Here is a 23,399-nt window from a genome sequence, read left to right as displayed (position 1 = left end):
TTTTATTGAGAATTAACTTCTATAAGGACCTGACATAAATCAGGTAATTTGTGCCCTGCAATAGTAGCAAACCAAGTCATCTTGTAACACCAAAACCCAATAGGATGAAAACACTAAATGATTTCTTCTATTCTCTTAAGACAAACCCATCTTTTTAAGAGTAATGCTAAACGTCATACCCATGTCCCTCTTGTGTCCCTCTAAAAGTGATGTGGCTTTTAAAATCACCATGTGATCAAAATTCAATTTTGATCAATCACAAGCTCAATGGTAATTTTAAAAGCCACCTCATTTTTAGAGGGACACAAGAGGGACATGGGTATGACATGTAGCATTACTCTCTTTTTAACCATCTACCGATACCCATTCTCCCTTCAAGAAAATCGACGTCACTTTTCCCCCATTCCCCTTCTTCCACCGCCCCGTTTTCCTTCTTCTTCTTCTTTGTCAGCCATAGCAATAACTATAACAGTCTTGTTCTTCATTACAAAAGTTTGACCCTTTTTTCAAACCAAGAATTGAAAGGGATATCACTCCCCACTGGCAACGAGGCAGATCTCGTCAAATAAAGAGAGTTAAATGCATGAATTTGACATGGAAATCAGTACAACACCCCCATGCCCAAATGAGATTTTTTGCAGAAGAATTGTACCAGTGTGAGAATATGAGAGAAGTCAACAAGAAAATGCAAACCCAGATAAGTTTCAACTCAATGAGTAAAAATAATCAGCGTGCCCAGCCAGCAAAGGAAAATTTGATGTAAGAGTAGGAAGCCGGACGACAGTAATATGGCTGACAGAGGAGGAGGAGGAGGAGGGAACGAGGCTCCGGTACATACGGGTTTCTCTTAAGAACAGAAGAAATCATCCAGTGTTTTAGTTCTAATGGGTTTTGGCGTTGCAAGCTGACTTGGTTGGTTTCTATTGGAGGGTATAAAGAACTTGGTTTATGTCATGTCCTTCAAGAAGTTATTCTCTATTTTGTTTACTTATGTTGTAATTTTCCTTTTTCCCTTCCCCTCATCGAATTAAAAATAAAGAAATAAAGAAACCGTCGATTGCGCGAGTATATCGCGTACAAGAAGCTGTCGAGAATGATAATTTTGACAGATAAAAGAAACGCATAAATGAAGAGAGCCCATATAAAGGCCCTGAAGGGTTGGCTAGATTCGTTTTACATTTAACGATACTCGATCTACATATAACTGGAAAGCAAGTAATAACTTAAATACAGGGCAATAAAATTTCATAATTACCATATGGTGTAATTTGAGATGCCATAGAACCAATTGATATCAGCAGGAAATGACAACAAAACTGTACAAGAAAATCCTACATTTATACCCTCTCAGCTTGAGACCCATTTGATTCATCCACTGCTTCTGAGCGAGCAACCGCACCCTTCTCGGATAAATCCTCAACATTTTCACTTTCTGTTGCTGATGAACCTGGGGTTTGAGAAGCATCCATCTGATCACTAATTTCAGGTTTAGAGTCATTTGATTTCTCCGTTGCGACTAAGCTGCCAATTGGACCCTTCTCAGATAAGCCCTCAATATTTTCACCCTCTGTTGCCGAGGGACACGCAGGCAGATCCAAGGTTTTTGAGACATTTTCTGGCACAGTCTCACAAACCTGAGCTTCAGATCCTTTTGATTCCTCCAGTGTTACTGAGCTGGCAACGGGACTGATATTGGAGTGCTCTACCTTTTCTTCCTCAGTCGCTATGGAAGATGAAGGCAGCTGAATGTCTTCTGATAAATTTTCTTCTCGCACAGAGGAGTCCTCAACCTTTTCTTCCTCAGTCCCTATGGAAGACGAAGGTATATGAATGTCTTCTGATATATTTTCTTCTCGCACAGAGGAGTCCTCAACCTTTTCTTCCTCAGTCCCTATGGAAGAGGAAGGTATATGAATGTCTTCTGATATATTTTCTTCTCGCACAGAGGAGTCCTCAACCTTTTCTTCCTCAGTCCCTATGGAAGAGGAAGGTATATGAATGTCTTCTGATATATTTTCTTCTCGCACAGAGGAGTCCTCAACCTTTTCTTCCTCAGTCCCTATGGAAGACGAAGGTATAAGAATGTCTTCTGACATATTTTCTTCTGGCACAGAGGAGTCCTCAAGCTTTTCTTCCTCAGTCCCTATGGAAGACGAAGGCATATGAATGTCTTCTGATATATTTTCTTCTCGCACAACCCCACAGTCGTGAGAAACATTCACTTGATCATTTGATTCCTCCACTGCTACAAAGCTGCCAACTGGACCCTTCTCAGATAAGCCCTCAATGTTTTCACCCTCTGTTGCTGAGGAACATTGAGCCAGATCCATGTTTTCTGAAGCATTTCCTGGCACCTGAGACACAGTCATTCCATCATCCATTTCAGCTTTGCATCCCTTCGATTCCTCCACTGCTACTGAGCTGCCAACTGGGCCCACATCAGAGTCCTCACTTCTTTTCTCTACCATTATGGAAGATGAAGGCATATCAATGTTTTCTGATTTATTTTCTAGTGGCAAAATCCCAACAACCTGAGATATACAAAATAGCAAGATCAAATCAATAAGTGAGAGAAAGGAACTTGGGCCTTGCTCAGGAGGCAAATATAGTCAGGGATGGGATACCTACTAGATACTAATCCTACCAAGATTATCACAGGAAAGTCATAAAAAAATATATATATATTATAAGTAACAAAAAACAAATTTTAAAAAATACTGACCCTTTTTTTGTACCTTTAAGATATTGCTAGGCATTTTATTTCAAATGAATGTTTGTTACTCAATTTATTCACATGTAAATTTAAGATACTGAAAGTTTTTGTGTAGAAGATACAAGAGAGGACATTGAACTTTTGTTAAAAAGAAGAAAAAAAATCTACTTTTACCAAATGCACTAAAAAAATTTTGACAAGTAAAATTTTTAACTAAAGTACTAAAAATAGAAGCAATACGTTGTAAAATCATTGTAAACTTATATTTCACTCTCAAAAGTGGTTTAGCTCTCCACTTTAACAAGAGTTATAACGTGCCTGCTTGAAAAATTTATTACAGCCACGCCAGCTGCATGGCAGCCTGCACTAACCACCAGATCTGTGGCGGCCACCGATCTGTCTGGCAACCCCATGATGGCCACTAGATCTATGCGGCAGCCACCCCAGGGCTGTCGGAACTATCTGGCAGCCACTGCAGTGACCACCGGATCTATCTAGAAGCAGCCTCCACACCTCACAGATGAGGAGTGGTCACCACCCAAGGAGGCCAACATCCAACAGGACCAAAAAATTATTTCTTTCATTTTTTGAAAATACTTAGTTTTTTGCTTTTTAGAAACACTTCCCAGTTTACTAAATGAATTTTCTTTTATGAACCCCACATACAACAGTTTTTTAAATGTGGCCCCCACCAAAAACACTTCTCAATTTTCACTTTTTCAAAACCCAAAACTCAAAAACACTTTCTGAAAACTTCACCAAACAAGCTCTAAACTTTTCTTGAATGATTTGGATTTGTAAAAATAACTATACTCCAATAATTTAGACAGTTAAGCCCATTGGGTTTTAAAATTAAGATACAAAGTTACAGACAAATATTTAAAAGGATTTATAGTTATGATTTATATGAATATGTGGCAAAAGATCACCAACCTGAGATACATTAATTCTGTCATCCATCTCAGCTTCAGAACAAATTGATTCCTCCAGTGGTGCTAAGCTGCTAACTGGACCCTTCTCCAAGAAAACCTCAGTCCCCTCTTCCTCTGTCCCTAAAGAAGATGAAGGCAGGTCCAAAACTGTATTTTCTGGAGCAATCAAACCAGTCTGCAATTCATCCATTTGATCACCCATTTCAACTTCAGAACCTTTGGTTTCCTCCCGTGGTACTGAGCTAGTAACTGGAACCTTGACAAGTAAGTCCTCGATCTTTTTGTCCTCTTTTGCTAAGGAAGAGGAAGGCCGAACCACGGCTTCTGATATACTTTTGGGCATAAGCAAACTGTGCTGAGAAACATCTATTCGATTACCCTCTTCAGCTTCAGACCCTTTTGATTCATTCACTGCTTCTGAGCTGTCAACAGCACTTTTCTTGGATGAATCCTCAACATTTTCACTCTTGGTTGCTGAAGAACAGACAGGCAAACCCACTTTTTCTGAAGCATCGACTGCCACAAGTTTATGAACCTGAGAAGCATCCATTTGGTCATCTATTTCAGATTTAGAACTTTTTGATCCCTGCATTGCCACTATGCTGCCAACTGGGCCCTTCTCAGAAAAGCCCTCAATATTTTCAACCTCTGTAGCTGAGAGACATTGAGGCAGATCCATGTCTTCTGAAATATTTTCGGGCACAATCCCACAAATCTGAGTAACATTCATTTGATCATCAGCTTCAGCTTCAGATCGTTTTGAGTCCTCCAGGGCAACTGAGCTGCTAACTGGACCCATATTGGAGGTGTCACCCTCTTTTTCCTCTCTAACTATGGATGATAAAGGCAGATCAATGTTTTCTGACATATTTCCTTCTGGCAAAACCCCACCAACCTGAGATATACATATTAGACACAACAAATCAGTAAGTGACAAAAATGCACTTGAGCCTTAGCTCAGGAGACAAATGAGTGGATCAGGTATGAGATAGGCAATAGGTTCAAATCTTACCCATCAAAAGAAAAGAAAAAATGAAGTAAATTCAATGTTTATATTACTCGCTTGTAACAGAAGCATTAAACAGTATTTATTGTTTTGATGTACATTTAATATATTGTAAGATATTTGATTTTTATTATAATTCAAAGTTTGTAAAAAAGATTTATTATTATTGCCTTTACCTCTTGTATTAAAAATGGAAGAAACATATAGTATGATTCTGTAACTTCATTTTTCATTCTCTAAAATGGTTTCTCTATATTTGTATACGATTTATCATCTTTTTTCTGGATCAATTTGGATTTCTTAAAATAACTTCACACCAATAATTTTAAATCGGACAAGCCTACTGGTTTTCAAAATGACTGTACATAGTTAAGACAATTTATTTCAAGGATTTCAAGTTATGATATATAGTACTAAAATTTGGCAAAGTCCCACCAACCTGAGATGTATCAATTCCATCACCCATCTCAGCTTCAGGACATTCTAACACGTCCAGTGGTACTGTGCTTCCAACTGGATCCTTCTCAGACAAACCCTCAGATGGGTCCACTTCCATATTGCAAACTTCAACACAATCACCCACAGAACTTGGCATTTCTGGTGGCAGTTGGCCAACATGATCTTTTGGAACAAGCTCAGCATTAGTAGATTCAGGAACAACTGAGCGCACAGTTTCCAACCTAGGTTCCCCTTGAGCTTTACTACCGCTCTGTTGAGCATCCCATTGGCCCTTGTCAGAAGGAGTCTCATCTGAAGTGACAGTACTATACCCCCGGACAGTATCAGCTGGACCAAGAACAGCTCCAAGATCAATGTCTTTTTGGGAAGTTTCCAAGCCCTCAACAACAGCTTCACTGGAGCATTCAGTAGCTTTAGCTTCCGCAGAAGCCATGTCTAAATTGTCAGAAACACTCCCACTAAAATTATAAATGTCTGGAGACTCTTTTTCAGCACATTCTGTTTTTTTCCCAGAATTATTCTGTGTCTCAACCACATCAGGAGCCACTTCTGAGCCAGTATGATCTGGAGCTGCCGGAATATGTGACGTCACTGTAAGATGATCACCAACATCGTCAGATTTTGTTGAAACTCTAAGACCTTCAGGGCTGTTAAACTCATTAGATGACCTCATATGCACTTTAACAAAAGCCTCCATTTTATTTCCAGAACCACTCTCAGTCATACCAGGAGACTTCACCATGTCTGGATCATCTGGATTTGTTGGAACAGATGAGATAGTTTCAGGATTATCACCAGCATCATTAGTCTTTGGGGAAATTGTGGGACATACAAGGCCACTAGGATCAACAGGAGATGAACTTGGAGACTCTTTCAAAGAAGAGTTGGATTTGTTTCCAGAATTATCACTGACTCCAATAGGAGGCTCCACTTCACCAGGACATGCCAAAGATGAATCCACCTGGTCGCTAGAGGCCCCTCTAATAAATCCAGCTAGATCACCATCCGGAGGTGCTCTCTGGCAATGATCAACATCTTTCTGGCCAGCAGTGAGAGAAGATGCACAAATGCTCTCCATTATACTTGGCGTAGTTGAGTTTTCATTAGAAAGCTGTCCTGAATCTTCAATCTTTTGAACAGTGCCCGCAACAGAATTGCTTTGAGGTTTGCCTTCATTAGTCAGGGGAACAAGGGTCTCACTCATAACAGGAGCATTGGCATCTTCTACTTTCGCATCAGCTTTAGTCTCAGGCTGTTTTTCAACAAAAGCTCGAGCTGCTGTTTCCATAGTTGGCATTGCTGAACATGCTTTATCCTCTGGACTATGGATTTTGGCCATCTCCACTAAGAATTTACTTGATACAGCTAATTTTGAGGCATCCCTTCCTTCGCTTCCAAAAGACTCTAGAACTCTAGTTTTTGACGGGACAGTTCCCGAAAAGACCTCCTTCATCACACGAGCAACATCATTTACATCAGCAGTCTGAATTCGGCCTAAAAGGGGGATCTTATCTGAGGTTCCAGCACCAATGTCAAGCTTTGTCTGCTTATTTTGGCCAGCATTGGCTGATCGCTCTTTTCTTTTTGGATCATGACCAGCTAAACCACCAGGTGACTGGACTTCACATGCTTGAGCTTGAATAACATTCATCAGTTCCTGTGAATCAGTCCCTTGCTTACTTCTCAAGGAAATTGCTTTAGTTCCCAATGAATCCCCAGATCTATTCTGTGATTGTAGACTTGATTTAGGATCCTGAGTAGCTGAACCATCAGGAATAGCAGGTACTACTGGAGTCTGTTTCCTTCCCCTACGCCGCGGTGCCTCTACTCTGGCTGGAGTCTTACGAACTTGCCTTTTGACTTGCATAGGTTCTGAAGGGCAAGAAGGGATAGATTGAGAGACTGGAGCAACAGAAGAGTACGACAGGGCTGACTGAGAGCTAGGAGCAATCTTGGCAGCAACATTAGGCAGAGTCTTACTGACGCCTTCCATAGTAGGAGAGACAGGAAAAGAATCAGCAGGACGACCAAAAACTGGAGTTGCAGCATTTGAAGATGACACAATTGGATGACTTCCATCCTCTGAACTGTGGTTCTTTATCACCTCGATGACGGTCTGACTTAATACTGGTTCACATGGGACAACCCCTCCTTCACTCCTCGGAAGCTCACTAATTTTTGTTTTCAACGAGACATTTTCAGATGAAACTTCCATTGTCACAGATTGCTTCTCACACACATCAGTATTTTGACACTGTCCCAAGGCAGCCCCTGCACAAGTTTGAAATCATCCATAAATATATGTGGTGCAACAATGTCATCAACTTTTAAAAGCGTAGTACCTACCTGGGGATCTGGAAGCACTTTCTTGCATTGTTGATGGACTTGTTATTATCTGCTTGCTTCGGGCTAAATCATCTGATAGTTCAGTTGATTCTTTACCCTGACCAGGTACGCCATCAGGCGCATGACATGCTTGCTCCTGGACAATATTTGTCATTTCCTGAGCATTATTCTCTTTCTTGCTCTGCTCTGAATCACCAGATTTATCCAGTGAATTGGTACTTGGTTTTAAATTCTGACCAGCCAACACATTTGGAACTGCAAGCGATGCTGTTGCCGGTTTCCTTCCCCTACGCCGGGGTGCTCCTACTCCACTCTGAGTCTTTCGACTTTGCCCTTTAATTTCCATAGGGACAGAAGGACAAGGAGGGCTGGATTCAGAAACTGGAGAAACAGAAGGGAAAGGATGGGTTGACTGAGAATTCACAGCAATCCCTACGCCAGAATGCTGATCAGCTCCGGTGATACATTTTAAGGCAGCAGAACCAGGCAAACAATCTGGAGTGTGGGCAGTGGGGATGTCAGATATACTTCCACTCATTGCAATGGCTTCACTCCCAGATGGATTCATGGGTTTACTTTGTGCTTGCTCATTTATTTTTAGATCAGGGGCAACTAAACCAGGAACAGCAGGTGATACCAGCCCCTGTTTCTTTCCCCTTCGCCGGGGTGCTTCCACACCACTTTGAGTTTTCCGACCTTGTCCTTTTACTTGGATGGAAACAGAAGGGGAAGCAACGGTCAATTCAGAGCCAGGCATAATAGAAGGTATAATGATGGCAGGCTGAGAGCTAGGAGCAATCCCTGCACCAGTATGATGCACTGTTTCACTGCTAACCTTCACATTGATAGAATCAGGACCAGATGTTATATTGGTCAGTTTGCCTGGTTCAGGAGATGCTAGAGGAACCGTGGAAGCTGGCAATTTATCTGATGTTGCTCTCTTTGGCCTTCCTCGGCCCCGTCTAGAAGGTGGTGTTATCTCCTTGCTTTGCTGCAAAGGTGGAGGCTCCACAGAGGGTAGTGGTGGGGGCAGCGGGATTGGAGCAGGTAATTCTGTTTTAACAATAGCCTCCATAGACCTATCAGCATCTATTGGCAACTTTGCCTCTATCACTTCTTCCTTTGGTTTGGGAGATTCAGGAGAGTCAACCTGACAAATCTTCTCAAATTCCTCTTCTGTCCATTGCTCTTCATAGGAACGCACCTACAAAATCAAAAACAAACTTTTTAAAAGAATTCAAAATTCTCAATCAACTGGAAAGGCTATGGCAGTGCAATATATATATAGATCAAGGCAAGGAGGCAACTGAAGTAAGCACACACTCAAATTACGCTTATCAAACATAATCAACAAACCTCTCTAGCCCGTTTGCCCCTTCCATAATGTTGAGTATCAAGGCCCCCAAGATACTCGCCCTTCCGCTTTATCCCAACATTAGATACCACCCCAGCCCTTGGCACTTCAAATATCTTCATTGCTTCATAAAATTCTTTCAAATCATCATCTGTTACAAGGCGAGAATGTGGGGGAGGCACAGGATCCAAACCATCCATCTCCTGTTCACATAACGACTTCCATGTTGCCTGCAGAAATTTAGAAGTTCTGTAAGTCATTGCAATATACAAGCCGCAACGCTAATATCCAAGAATTTTAGTGCAGCCCAAAATCAAAAACAGAGACAGCCTTGGTGCAAACGCAAATATCCATACCATCTCTTTCTCCTGCCTTTGTTTGTCAACCGATTCAAAAACATCAATCTCTGACTCACTGCCAACACAAGATAATCATCAAATCATTGACCATAAATCTAAGATTTTATTAATCCGGGAGAGAAGCGGAAGGGGGGGGGGGGCAAGTTACGGTTTAAACAAACCAAAATAGATGGCTATTATAACCTCGAAAGCAGATCAACAAAGTCAGGGCAATAAGCAAAAACACATTAGCAGAGAACAATGGCATAAATACATCATACAGTATTATTAAGTCCATCAAAATTCAAATCCAAAATTATAATCCTTTCACTTGCAAAATTTCCTACACCATTTGATCCGCTACAACTTTACCCTATATTTGACCAACTTGGGGGTGCAAGGTACTTCACCAAGCTTGACTTGAGGTCGGGCTATTATCAAGTGCGCATAGCAGAAGGGGACGAGCCAAAGACTATACGTGTTACCCAGTGCCTTTGAGTTTATGGAGTGGAACACAGTGGCTTGGGAGTACCAACAGTATATAAGGCCTAAGATGGAGTAGAAAGGCGAAATACCAGTTGCTCATTGGTGCAAGGGTTTCTTCTTTTGATTAGGGAAACTGGATAACGGGAAAGATGCATTCATCTATTAAGAACCCTTATCCAGAGGATTTGCAGCCACAACCACCAAACTGTCATTTTCAACCAAGGTGGACATGTTCCACATTAATGCTAACACACAAATAATGGCTCCAGTGGAGCCTATTGTCTCATCATCAGTAACCAGTCACATCTAAATCAAGTGCAGACAGATAACTAATGCATAACAAGATTTACCTGCGGGCTATGAGATCATTTAGAGCATCGTCATCTAATACAGGTGCAGCTTCCTCTTTCTTACTCTCCCGGAGGAGAGACTCCAAGTATTCCCTTCGATCTTCGGCACTGTTATAAAGAACTTGTCAAAAACAGATTGAAATGGCTTGGAAATCTAAGCTGCAAGCTTCTGCATCTCAAATATTCTAACTAACCTTGTATTATTGTCAAAGAAACCAGCAGTAATGCTTTGATTAGCAACTCCCAGTTTGTGCTCAGCCGCAGCTCTGACTTGTTCTTCAACAGTTTGGACCTTATTACAGAATATATGGTTGTTCAAGATGAGTTAGATATTTTAGGGAAAACTTAACATATCCTACAAGGAACTTGCAAATCCAGGGATCTAAACATACAAATCTTTTGAAGACACCATATCTTATTATTATTCTAGCATCCAAAATTTTATATCTCCTTTCCAACTCATTAATTTTGCTCCCTATTTATATCGTCCAAATCCAAAACGTAATGATAGTAAAGCCCATTAATTGAAGACAAATTATTCAGCATCCAACCAAGCTGACACCAGAGTTCAGTTCTCTTTAACACACAAAAGTAGCATGGAAACAACATAACAGAAAAAACAAGGAATTAGTAGAATTTTGAAAGGCCTGTGAAGTTCAAAACTAAAGGTCTTACAGTAAAAAAGTGATTGGATCATTAACTGTTAAGAAATCATCTTCAGAGGTATTCAGATAGTTCAAGCGACAAGTGGCACAGTTCAACTTTAGACCGACTTCTCTACTGCTTTAAAGTACATACAAAATAAATACCAAAGAGAAAAGTAAAGTGAAAAGAAAAAAACCAAAGGCATGCCACAAGGATACTATAAACTAGTTTAGAAGAGCTAAATATTTGTAGAAAAGAGAAAGATTTCAAAAAATAGGAAGATGAAGCAAATTTGCATTCCTGTTTAAGAACAAAACAGACATTTGTCCATGAAATTACTCCACCCAGGCCAAGATAAGGTAATGAATAAAGCAGCAGATGACTAGCTAGATTAGGTCATTCAAGTATTAGAACTATTACATAGTATCATCAGCGTCCTAGGGATCTCATTAACAATGTTTATGATATTATTGTCAGCCCAAGCAAAAAAGTACTACCTAACATCCTCTGACCAATAAATAACAATAATAGTTGCAAGGAAAAATATAAACCACAAATCCCCAAAACAATGAGTAAACATATAATCCAATAGATTAACACAATATGAAACATAAAGTGTACAGACAGGTTTTAAAAGAACACTATGCCATAAGGCTAGATGCTTTACTGCTACATGGAAGTCTGACAGGGGCAACATTGTTAGTGTACCAGCAACAGCAAATAAACTTAGTTCCTAATTTTTGAGAATCTATGTAGGAGGTTATGTTTCTGACGATTTTTCTTGTGTGTGTGTGTATTAGAAAGGGAGGGAGAGGGGGGGGGGGGGGGGGGGGTGGAGCATCCTTAACCCTATCTAAGTCAAAAGAGATGGAAATTGCAGTAAGACCTGCATCACTTACCCTGAGATCCAATATGCAGGTTTACTAATATCAATAGGAAAAATTGCATTTTTAGTCTCCGTGGTTTGAAGTTTTGACAAATAGCTCATTGGGGTTTGAAAAGTGATTAATCACTCCCTAGGGTAAGCAAAACTACAAGGAACAATGCATTTTTCCCATGTCAATAATACAGTATCATGAACCTAGGTATCCAGCCTCTTCAAATTGAAATATATAGCTCAAGATAACAAAAAGAATTATAGCCCAAGGGGTACACAATCTGCTGGGAAACACGTCTCATGAGGCAGAGGTCATTAGTTCAAATGTCTCTCTTTCTACATCTTGGGGCCAAACTAACTCCATCTTAAAGAAAAAGAAAAAGTAGAAAGGACGTTTTGTTTCTTTCTTAAGATTACTAAGTTTGACATGTTAATCCAATGGGAAAACTACTTACAGTTTCAAATCGAAGAACAAGCACATCTCTCTTCTGGCCAATCCTATGAGCCCTTGCCTGCGCTTGCAGATCAACCTGACAATATGCCAAAAAAAAAAAAAAAAGAATAGATAACCAGCTTCAGAATCTCCATTACACAGTATCATCTTGACAAACAAATCAAGGAACAGTAATTTATATATTGCCTGCGGATTCCAGTCAGTATCGAAGATGATCACTGTATCAGCAGCTTGAAGATTCACTCCAACACCACCAGCTCGAATGCTAAAACCACATATCTAAATGTCAGTTTCAAACTAAACAAACACATGCTACCCACACACACAGTACATCAGAGCTTTCTATATTCATTTTGGGGACGGTACGGATCAGTGGTACAAGAGGAATGAAACTAGTAGATAGCCAAATTTACGGGGAAGCATATATAGGTAGCTGAGATCTGGGAAAGCAGGGGACAACTGCTAATCATTTAAACCACAATTCCTACCACAAGCTTCTACCGACTGAACCAGGTCCAAGGCCTGCAAGCATTTTAAAGTCTGCCAACCACAGGCTCTTACAGGTGCCCAACAGTTATATTACAATTGACACCCTCCCACTCTCCCTCCAATGTCAACACTCTATTGCCTACCTCCCTCCAACGTCAATACCTTATTGTACCACCTCCAACAGCAAAATATCAAGAGAGGGATGATGCCTTAAAACTGAATTAAGGCTCCAACGCCACCCCCCCCCCCCCCCCACCCCCCCGGGGCAAAATTCCAATGTTACCTAGTGCACTGCCACACCCAGTAAAGTAGAATGTATTAGAAAGAAGCAGGAAGTGCCCAGAATTTGTTGGTTGACATCAATCATTACCTGAGCAGAAATATAAAATAGGGAGAAACTTGTTGGTTGAACATGTCTATAAGGGCACCACGATCACCCCCAGATGTATGCCCGTCCAACCGAAGGTATCGATATTGCTTCCAGTTGAGATATTCCTCCATAACATCAAGCAGCCTAGTCATTGTGGAAAAGAAAAGAACCTGCAACATTATAAGTTCCAGTTAAAGCCCTCAACTTATAGCATGACATCCTACCAAAAATAATTGCTAAATAGGAAGAGAAGGTACTTGAGCTTGGGGCATGATATCCCATTCACGTAATAGAATGCTTCACATTAGGGGCAGAACCAGAAAACTTACTTTGACATTGGGGGGGATGGGGGGGAAGGCAAAGTACTAATGGCACATGTATATCTTTGAATTGATCAACAATTCTTTTGATCTTGCATACAATTATCAAACTAAACGCAACACAGACAGTCATTTTCTTTTTTTACCTTGATTTTTAACTTTAATATTACAAAATAAATTTAAAGATAAAATATTGATTTAACATAAAGACCACAGGTATATATGTAATACTTGGGATCATAGTACCCCACTAAACAATTTAAACATCAAAAATGTAAATGCTCCAGAATATTGTGTATAAATTTATTTTTAATAAAAAAAATTAAATTAAATAACAGTGACAGCAAAGGGGAAAATGCCTCACGAAAAATCATATAAGATGAACAATTCAGAACTAAAAATTCAATGAGCATCAAATTCTCCCAACTACTATAACTTATATTGTAAGAAAATATTAAGGATATCATACCCGATGATCTGTTGCTTTAAGTTTGGGTAGTAACCGATCTAGCATCTCAAGCTTCCCACATAGTCTAATAATTGGTGGCAGATAATGCTTGGGTATTAAACGATCAACCTACAAAACGCAAGCTAACATTAGGCTCAAACCAATATAGGCAAACAATGGAGACTGAAACATAAAGGCTTTAAGTTTTGGTTGGCCTCTTAGAATGAAGGAAAGGAAAGTGCTTAACCAAGCTTGGCAACAAATGCTATTTCTCAACATTTTGTTTTCTTCTCCCTTCCCCCATTCTTTTTGAGAACCAGCCAGATCTTAAATAGATAAGGAAAGGGCATGCCTCCTCTGCGTGAATCTGGCTGAGATATGGATGATTGCATATATTACGGAGCTCCATAACAGAGTTGTGCACAGTTCGAGCCTGAGAAAGTTGAGCATTCAATGTTAAGAGTATATAATGGTAGTTATGTCATTCTTAGTCTATCAGAGTTCCATAGTCAACATGAAAATAAAAACAGAAAGGGAAAAAATGAAAGCAGTAAATTGAGAGTATAATGTACTATTAAAAAAAAAAAAAAAAACCTTTGAAGCTCCAATAGAACCAAGATTTTCTTCCACCCTCTTCATCAAAAGCTTCTGATATGCAGACGCCTCACATCTTATAAGTCTCTCAATCTTTTCAGGCAGTTGATTTTCAACCTACCAAAAAAAAAACCAGTTCAGGATGCAACATTAACAAATTAGAATGATTTCCATAACAGAATGACAGTAAATTAAACTGCTAAAGACGGAAAATAGTTTTTGCTTCTCAAAAGCTGAAAACTCTTCTCAAATGTCAGTTATCCAGATGGATTTTCATATGTGGCCCTCCACCAGTAACACACTTTTCAAAAAATAACATGAACACTTTTTTCAGGTGTTGAAACTGCCTACGTATAACTTTTTCAGGTGTAGATATTGTTTTGTTACATGTAAAACAAATAAAAATTAAAAGAAAATAGAGGCTGGCATGGCAGCCACTGGTGTCCACCTGACCCATGTTGGTGGTGGCCACCTTCTGGCAGTCTCGAAGTGGCCGCCAGGACCATTGGCCGCCAGGCGGCCTCACAATGGCTGCCACGCCTGTCTGGCAGCCCCCTAATCCGTCCTGTTGCCAGTTGCCACGTGCTGGCCGCCAAGATTGTCTGGCACAACCAACGCCGTGACTGCCACCAGGCAACACCAGGCAACCACTAACATGGAGTAACTCTAACAATTAATTTTTACTCTTTTTATTTTGCGAAAAAAAAAATAAAAAAATTAAAAATAAAAAAATGTTAAAAATCCATTGGAGTTACCTTGCAGCTATCACTATTTCTAACTCTACCATGTTTCTCGCTTTCTCTTCGGCACATGCCAGCTTTTATCTTCTCTTATGGGGCTGTCAAGGTGGTGTCTTATTGAATCCAAATTGTTTGACTTGGCGGTGGAGGGTAGGTCTTCAATGTTAAGGGTTTTTTAAAGGTTCAAGGGTATCATCTAATCCTTATGCTTGGGTAAAGTTAATATATCTTGGATGTTAGCCACTGTTGAGGAGTTGGTTCTAGAGGAGGGGAACAAGGAGTTTTGGAGAAACTCCAGAGTTGGTTTCCCAGCTTTCCTCGCCCAGCAATGCCCTAATAACCATGGGTTGTTCTTGGTGGTGGCGGAGTACGATGGAGGTAGAAAAGGGGATTCATGCTAGTGTCAGAAGGGAGAGATGGTAAAGGATGGAGGTCCTTTGCCTCAGAGCTGCGTTCAGTTGTGCAATTTTTTTCAGTCACGATATGGTGGGCGGGCACAGGTAAAAGTCAAATGGTGCTGGTGTTGAAACCTCAGGCGGAGGTGGGTAGGAATAGATCGTTAGTGGATGTACTTGTGGGACCGAGGAAAATTCCAGCTATGTCCTCATCATTGAAGGGTTTATCCAGTAATTTTGATGTGTCTGCACCGAAGGTAAAAGCTGCGGCTGGGCTGTCTACGTCTAGGCTTGCATTTGGTGATCAAGAAGATCCTAATTCCCACTGGGGGAGTCAGCTCGAGCAGGGGACTTTGGGGTGATAACTTTGATTTCCGCACCTTCATAGAGATGTTGTTTAGCTTAAAAATGGATGCAGATCATTGTATTGAGTGGACTGATTTGGATCTAGACCTGGGTGATGTAGGAAGCAAGCCAGGCCCAATGAGTGCTGTGGTCACTAGGTCGAAGGCTTTCATTCCTTCTAATGACCTCGTGAGCTCAAATGCAGACCCTAAAGGTAAAGCTCCGATGGGCTCTAGAGGTGCTTGGGCTAAGTTCTCTTTCAAGCCCAAAACAAAACTTTCGCACAAGTGGAGAGGGGTAACAGGTGTAAAATAAATTAGAAGGGAAGAAGAAGAGAGCACAAAGGAGAGAAAACGACTACATTTCTTCTTATTTCAATGAGTGCTTTTGATTACAAAATATATGAATATATAGGCTAATAGAGGGGAGCACATCCCACTAATCATGGCACACAATCAAAAAATATTAAAGTGGAAAACATGGACGAAATCAGGGAGAAAAATAAGGAAAGATATTGGAGAGAAAATCAATGAGATATTCTTGATATGTTGCAACGGCTCTTTTATTCTCTAACACCCCCCCCCCCCCCCCCCCCCCCCAAACAAACTGATGGGAGGAACTTCCTTCAGTTTGTCTTTTGCTTCGGATCATCGTCAAAACTAAAGGGAGGAACTTCTTTCAGTTTGTCTTCTGCTTCGTATCATCATCAACATTTTATTTCTTTTTTGGCCTGGGTTTGCAAACTGTACCTCAAAGGCCAAAAGTAGGGCCAACTATAGGCCAAGAGAAATTAAAATAGGCTTGGGGTTTTGAACATTACCACGAAGCCCAAAAGAAATTAAAAAAAAAAAGGCTTGGGTTTGGAAACATTACCACAGGTCCACAAAGCCAGAAATAGAAAAGAGAAGCCTGAGCATTTTAACTGTACCACACGGCCAAAGTAAAAGGAGAAGAAATTAAGAGAAAAGAGCCAAATGGCTCTAAAAAGAAGCTTGGGTTTTAAACATTACCAAAAGCAAGAAATTTGAGAGTGGGCCAACAATGGGCCTTTTTTTTTTTCATGCAAGAGATTTGAGAAAGAAGCTTGGGTTTTGAACAGCACCACAAGCACAAGCAAGAGATTTAAGTGTGCGCCAACAATGGCCCTCTTCTTTTTCTTTTTCTTTTTTTTTTTTTTTTTTTTTTGTAATCACGCTTCCCGCAGAAAGAAAAAGGACATTGAAACTTAGACTAGAGAGAGAAATAAAAGAAGAAACTCCATCAACCCGACCTACAGCAGGGCTGGGACTGGGACCAGTGGTGCATCTGAGGTCGATGGAGGGTGACGCATGCAGTGGGTCATCAGTGGAAACTGGAAGGTCAGCGTCTTGGGTTGTCAAAGGAGAAGGCGCGTTCGTTGGACAGAGGAAGCCGGAGATCTCATGGTGATGAAGGAGAGTGATGCTTCTCCAGAGAATGTGCTTGACAAAGATGGCAGTGGAAGGGTTGCAGAGTTGGGAGTGGAAGGGTTGGTCATTGGTTGAGCATTGGCTCTTGGAGGCTCTGATACCATGTAAAAAAAATTAGAAGGGAAGAAGAAGAGAACACAAAGGAGAGAAAACGACTACATTTCTTCTTATTTTATTGAGTGCTTTTGATTACAAAATATATGAATATATAGGCTAATAGAGGAGAGCACATCCCACTAATCACGGCACACAATCAGGAAATATTAAAGTGGAAAACATGGAGGAAATCAGGGAGGAAAATAAGGAAAGATATTGGAGAGAAAATCAAGGAGATGTTCTTGATCTGTTGCAACAACTCTTTTATTCTGCAACGGCTCTTTTATTCTCTAACAATAGGACCGTGCCATCAAGCTCGGCGCATTTTGGTTTGGGCTTAGACGCGATGAAGGGCTCGGGTGCTCGCTGGGGTTAGCCTGGAGGACCTACTGTAACGCGCAGCATTGTGGTCTCGGCCGATGATCCTCAACGTTCGACGAGAGTGGTTGGAGGGAGTTCTTTTGCCGGCCCCTCTATGCTTGTAGATCTTTGTTATGCCTCGCAGCTGCACTGCTCATGGAGGGGAGCATTGTGAGGTCTTCAAATCCTACCGGTGGTGGCTCAACATCTCAAATGTGCTCTGACCGGAACAAATTGAGGGTTGCAATTTCAAAGGGGTCTCTCGCTGGTGCTTCTGTGTCCAAGGAGTTGCACCTAAAACCTCTTTCGAAGTCGTTATCTCAACCTCCTCCTTCAAAAACTACTTAAGAGGATATTGTGTTGGCTAATTTACCTCTTTCTTCATTAACTACGGGCAAGGAGACAAAGATGGCTCAAATTTGTTTGGTCCATTTGGTGTAGGTGTAACTGGTGTTGTTAGGTTATTTGGAGAAGCAGCTTGCTTAGTCAGTTCGGTTGATGGCTTGGGTGCTAAGGCTTTCGCCTCAGGGCCTGCTGTTGAAGGTAGTCAGTGAAGCCCCATTGGTGTTATAGCGAACCCTAGGTCTGTTGAGTGGGTTGTAGCTGTAAAAGGGGGAAAAGCTTATTTCTTTATCGGACTTTGATCCCTCTGCCTTTTGTTTGTCTTTTGGGCTTATGAGGAGGTCAACGTGAATGGTTACAAGGGGGCAAGAGGGAATAACAGCCCAGATGGCTTCTCTATTGCTTTTTACCACTCTTGTTGGTCTATAGTTAAGGCTGATATTATGAGTGTCTTTCATAACTTTCACAAGCATGAGAAGTTTGAGAAGAGTCTTAATGCTACTTTTATCGCTCTCATCCCAAAGAAGACTGGACAGCTTGAGGTTAGGGATTTCAGACCTATCAACCCGGTGGGGGAGTTTTTATAAGATTTTGGCAAAAGTCCTTGTTGGTAGATTGAAGCAAGTGATGGAAGATCTTATTTCCAACAGCCAGAACGCATTTATTGGTGGGAGGCAAATTCTAGATTCAATTATAATAGCCAACAAGTGCTTGGATAGCATGTTGAGATCAGGTGTTCCTGGCCTAATGTGCAAATTAGATCTGGAAAAGGCTTATGATCACGTCAATTGGGATTTTTTGTATAATGTTTTGAGGCAAAGTGGTTTTGGTGCTAAATGGAGAAAGCGGATTTCTGCTTGTATTTCCACAGCTCGCTTTTCCATCTACATTAATGGTAGCCCGAACAGTTTCTTCGGGAGTTCTCAAGGTCTTCGCCAAGGAGTCCCTCTCTCGCCTCTTCTCTTTGTTCTAGTCATGGATGCTCTCAGCAGGATGCTCTCTAGAGCGATGGTTGGGGGTTTTTTTCAGGTTTCCATGCTAACAACATCAACACTTCTTCTTTCGATATTTCTCCCCTTTTGTTCGCAGACAATACTCTTATTATGTGCGATGCAAATAGTGAACATATCCATAACCTAGATCACATTCTCTTGTGTTTTGAGGCCACTTCGGGATTGAAGATCAACCTCCAAAAATCTGAGTTAGTTGTAGTGGAGGAGGTTCCTAATATAGAGGAGCTGGCCAGTATTCTCAGTTGTATAATTTCTTCTTTTCCCATGAAGTACCTAGGTCTTCCACTAGGTGCCCCCTTCAAATCGAGAGCCATTTGGAATGGGGTAGTTGAGAGGATGGAAAAAAGGTTGGCTAGCTGGAAAAAGATCTACTTGTCAAAGGGAGAGCATCTAACACTCATCAAGAGCACGTTATCCAATCTTCCTACATACTTTATTTCCCTCTTCCCGTTGCCAGCAAGTATAGCTAGGCGATTGAAGCACTTTAGTGAGATTTTCTTTGGGATGGTTCAAGCGAGGATCCCAAAATACATCTGGTTAATTGGAAGACAGTTTGCGACCTGGTTTCCAAATGGTGGGTTGGGTATCAAAAAGTTGATGGTATTCAACAAGGCTTTTCTCGGTAAATGGCTTTGGAGATTTGGGCATGAGGAACATTCCTTATGGAGACAAGTGATTGATTCGAAGTATGGTCACAAGAGAGGAGGTTAATGCTCAGAGAAAGCTCGAGGTTCTTATGGGGTGAGCCTTTGGAGGTATATTAGAAATGGTTGGGGTTCTTTTTCCAATTTTCTATCTTACAAGGTTGGGGATGGTTCACACATTAGTTTCTGGCATATTGTATGGTGTGGAATAGAGCCACTTAGGCTTTCTTTTCCTGAACTATATTCCATTGCTCGAAACTAGGAGGCCTCTGTGCCTAATTATTTGGACCTATCCAGTTCCTATATTCATTGGAATCCTAGTCTCACTAGGGCTGCCCATGATTGGGAATTGGAATTTTTGACTCTTTCTTCAGTCTCTTGTATTTCTCGAAGACGCATCCGGGGGAAGTGGACAGCTTGTTGTGGACTCCCTCTAGCAGCCATAGGTTTACAGTGAAGAGTTTTTATACTCTATTACAGTCAAGTGAGCACAATTCTTTCCCTTGGAAAAGTGTTTGGAATGTCAAGGCGCCTCCTCGCGTTGCTTTCTTCTTGTGCACAACACTTGGTAGAATCCTCACAGTGGATACCCTTAGAAAGAGGGGCTTCTCTCTAGCTAATTGGTGTTATTTGTGTAAAAAGAATGAGAAAACGACTAATCACCTTCTCTCTTTTTTTGATAAGTAAGAAAATTTTATTAAAAAGCATAAGGCGCCCCTAACTACACCGGAAATATACACAGGAACAGCCAAAGCCAACTCACAAAAGAAAAAACCAGAAACAAGCCCCCAAGAGCAACCCAAGCCCAAAACCCGCCAAAATCCACAAAAGTAAAACCCTAGAACCTGAAAAAAAAAAAAAAAAAAAACACCCAAGACAGCCCACAAAAGAACCCAAACAGACATACAAGAAAAAGACCTGAAGAACCCTAGAGACAACCCATACGACCCACCAAAGACCACAATCCTACAACATGTGGCCCTTTCCTTTCCTACGCCTAGAGGAGTCTGAAACGACTAATCACATTTTCATCCACTGCGAGTATACTTCGATTCTCTGGCAATTGATTCTTAACCTTTTTGGAGTCTCGTGGGTTATGCCTAACAACATCCAAGAACTTCTACATTGCTGGATGGTACAAGGGAGGGGACATCCCAAATAGGCAATTTGGAAAGTTATTCATGCCCTCTTAATGTGAAGCATTTGAAGAGAAATGAATCGTCGTCTTTCGAGGATAGTGAGACAAACATACTCTTTCTAAAATCTTCTTTTTTGAGATCTCTCTTGAGATGGGTTCTTGTCAATGTTCCTAACTTTGTCTCAACAAATCTGATTGATTTGATTTGCTTTTTACATTGTAGCAGCTTATATGGTTAAGTTCCTATTGTATACTTTTCGTTCACAAGAGTTTAACCCTTTTTCTCAATAAGATCTGAATTATTCATCAAAAAAAAAATAGCCATGGAAGAGGCAAGGGTAGGAGTTTCTTAATTTTTAATGAAGTCTAAGTTGTTATCTTGGAACATGAGAGGGTTAAATGAGGGGGATAAATGTATAATGGTAAGGGATTTACTCAAAGAATGGAAGGTTGTTATTGTCTTTTTTCAGGAAACTAAGCTGGAGGTTATGTCTTGTAGTGTTGTGCGAAGATTGTGGGGTTCTCACATGTGGATTGGTGTTGTTTAGACTCTAGAGAGGCTTCCGGTGGAATTTTGATTGTGTGAGATAAAAGGGCAAAGGAAAAAATTGATGAGTGTGTAGGGGAGTTCACTCTTGCGTGTTCATTCAAAAACATTGAAAATCATCTTACTTGGGCTTTTGCAAGTGTTTACGATCCTAATTCTGAAAGGGATAGAAGGCTTCTTTAGGATTAATTGTTTGTTTTGCTCAATTGTGAACTTGCCTTGGTGCATTGGAGGTGATTTTAACATCACCCGTTTACCCAGTGAGAGATCAAGAGTAGGCCATTTATACCCATCTATGGTGGATTTTTCTTATTTCATTTTCGATCAAGGTCTAATGGATCTCCCTCTTGTTGGTGGATCTTTTACCAGGTCAAAAAATTAGGACCTTCCTTCCTAGTCTTGATATCATTGAAGAGGGGGCCTTATGCGACAAGGAGAGAGTGAGGAAGGCGGAAGTGTCAAGTGATTTGGAGAGGTTCACTCTCATGGAGGAGGTAAAATGGAGACAGAAATATGGGCCTTATGATTGAGGAAGGGTTAATAGTGCACGAAGTTTATTGACAGAATGGCCAACTCTAATAGAATAAATAACACCATTGAATCTTTGTTGGTTGATGGTTCAGTTTCTTCCAACGAGGTTAAGATTAGCAAGCACATTGTGCAATTTTATAAGAATTTGCATTCCAAGCAATTCAATAGGCGGCCTAAGTTGGACGAACTTTCTTTTAACTTTATTGATAAGGTTGAGGTGGTTGGAGAGAGCGCTTGAGAAAGGGGAGGTTTTGGAGGTAGTGAAAGCTCCCAAGCCTTGACGATTACTCTATTGCTTCTTCCAAGCTTGCTGGAATGTTTTTAAAGAAGACATCATGAAAGTCTTTCATGACTTCCATGCTAGAAGCAAGATTGAAAGGAGCCTCAATGCTACATTTATTGCTCTCATTCCGAAGATTTCAGGGGTTTTTTATCTAAGGAATTTTTTCTGATTAGTCTAGTCAGTTGCATTTACAGAATTATTGTCAAAGTTCTAGATAACAGTCTGAAAATGGTTTTGAAGAAGATTATTTTTAAGTCTCAGAACGCTTTCATCCAGGAAATGCAGATTCTAGATCCCGTCCTCACTCCTAATGAATGCCTCAATAGCATAATCAGATCAGGAGAGTCGGGTGTACTTTGAGAATTGGATTTAGAAAAAGCTTATGATTGCGTTAATTGGATTTTTTGTTGTATATTCTAAGGAGGAGGGATTTCGAGGGAAAGTGGTGTACTTGGATAGCTCATTCTATTTCTTCGGTGCAATTTTTTGTATTGTTAAACAGCACTCCCACCAATTTTTTTGGTAGCTGTCATGGCTTGAGACGGGAGAACCCTTTGTCTTCGTTGTTGTTTGACATTGTGATAGAGGCTTTGGGAAAGATGATCTCTACTACAATGAGGGAGGGCTTGTTGTCTGGATTTTCTGTGGGGACTAAGAATGTTGGTGGGATTGATATCTCTCATCTTCTGTTTGCAGATGACACTATAATTTTCTGTGGGGCAAGCCCAGATCACCTCTGTGATTTACATTGCTTGTTCTTACGGTTTGAAGTTGTCTCGGGCTTGGATCAATTTGGTTAAGTCTGAATTGGTTCATGTAGGTAATTTCAATAATGTACAAGGTTTGGCTAGGATCTTGTGTTGCAATATCTCTTCTTTGCCTATGAAGTATTTAGGTCTTCCTTTGGGTGCTTCTTTCAAAGCCAAATTTATTTGGGATGGCATTATTGAGAAGGTTGAGCGTCATTTGGCTAGCTAGAAGCCATTTTACTTGTCTAAAGGGGTAGAGTTACCTTGATCAAGAGCGCCTTATCTAATTTGCCTACCTACTTCATGTCTTTGTTTCCCCTGTCGGCTAGCCTGGCTAATCAAATTGAGAAGTTGCAACAAGATTTCTTGTGAGGAGGTTTGGGTGTAGAGGTCAAATTCCACCTAGTAAGTTGATCCAAGTTTTGTTCTCCGAACAATGAAGGGGCCTTGGGGGTTTGGAATTTGTTCATGTTCAACTGAGCCTCTTTGAGAAAGTGGTTATCTCATTATGCTTATGAGAGAGAGGCTCTTTGAAGAATGGTAGTGGATGTTAAATATGTTAGTCAGAGGGGTGGGTGGTGCTCTAA

General features: G+C 40.7%; 1 protein-coding gene across 3 annotated transcripts in view; it reads right to left on the bottom strand.

The window, feature by feature from the left end:
• Positions 1–1,085: 1,085 nt before the first annotated feature.
• LOC133881386 (chromatin structure-remodeling complex protein SYD) overlaps positions 1,086–23,399 on the bottom strand; it is a 35,699-nt gene continuing 13,385 nt past the window's right edge. For all 3 annotated transcript variants that reach the window (XM_062320302.1, XM_062320308.1, XM_062320315.1), the window contains exons 22-35: positions 14,182–14,298; positions 13,940–14,020; positions 13,609–13,716; positions 12,820–12,989; positions 12,147–12,225; positions 11,962–12,036; positions 10,179–10,276; positions 9,985–10,092; positions 9,167–9,224; positions 8,813–9,040; positions 7,457–8,660; positions 5,091–7,381; positions 3,647–4,540; positions 1,086–2,531 (exon numbers count right to left, since the gene is read on the bottom strand). In XM_062320302.1, coding sequence (XP_062176286.1) covers positions 1,338–2,531; positions 3,647–4,540; positions 5,091–7,381; positions 7,457–8,660; positions 8,813–9,040; positions 9,167–9,224; positions 9,985–10,092; positions 10,179–10,276; positions 11,962–12,036; positions 12,147–12,225; positions 12,820–12,989; positions 13,609–13,716; positions 13,940–14,020; positions 14,182–14,298 — 6,705 coding nt within the window. In that variant the 3' untranslated portion in view covers positions 1,086–1,337. The remainder of the gene's footprint in view (positions 2,532–3,646; positions 4,541–5,090; positions 7,382–7,456; positions 8,661–8,812; positions 9,041–9,166; positions 9,225–9,984; positions 10,093–10,178; positions 10,277–11,961; positions 12,037–12,146; positions 12,226–12,819; positions 12,990–13,608; positions 13,717–13,939; positions 14,021–14,181; positions 14,299–23,399) is intronic.

The sequence above is a fragment of the Alnus glutinosa genome, chromosome 1, assembly GCF_958979055.1.
Source record: "Alnus glutinosa chromosome 1, dhAlnGlut1.1, whole genome shotgun sequence".
NCBI lineage: Eukaryota > Viridiplantae > Streptophyta > Magnoliopsida > Fagales > Betulaceae > Alnus > Alnus glutinosa.
The sequence above is the reverse complement of the archived record's forward strand: the minus strand, read 5'-3'. Positions and strand labels throughout refer to the sequence as shown.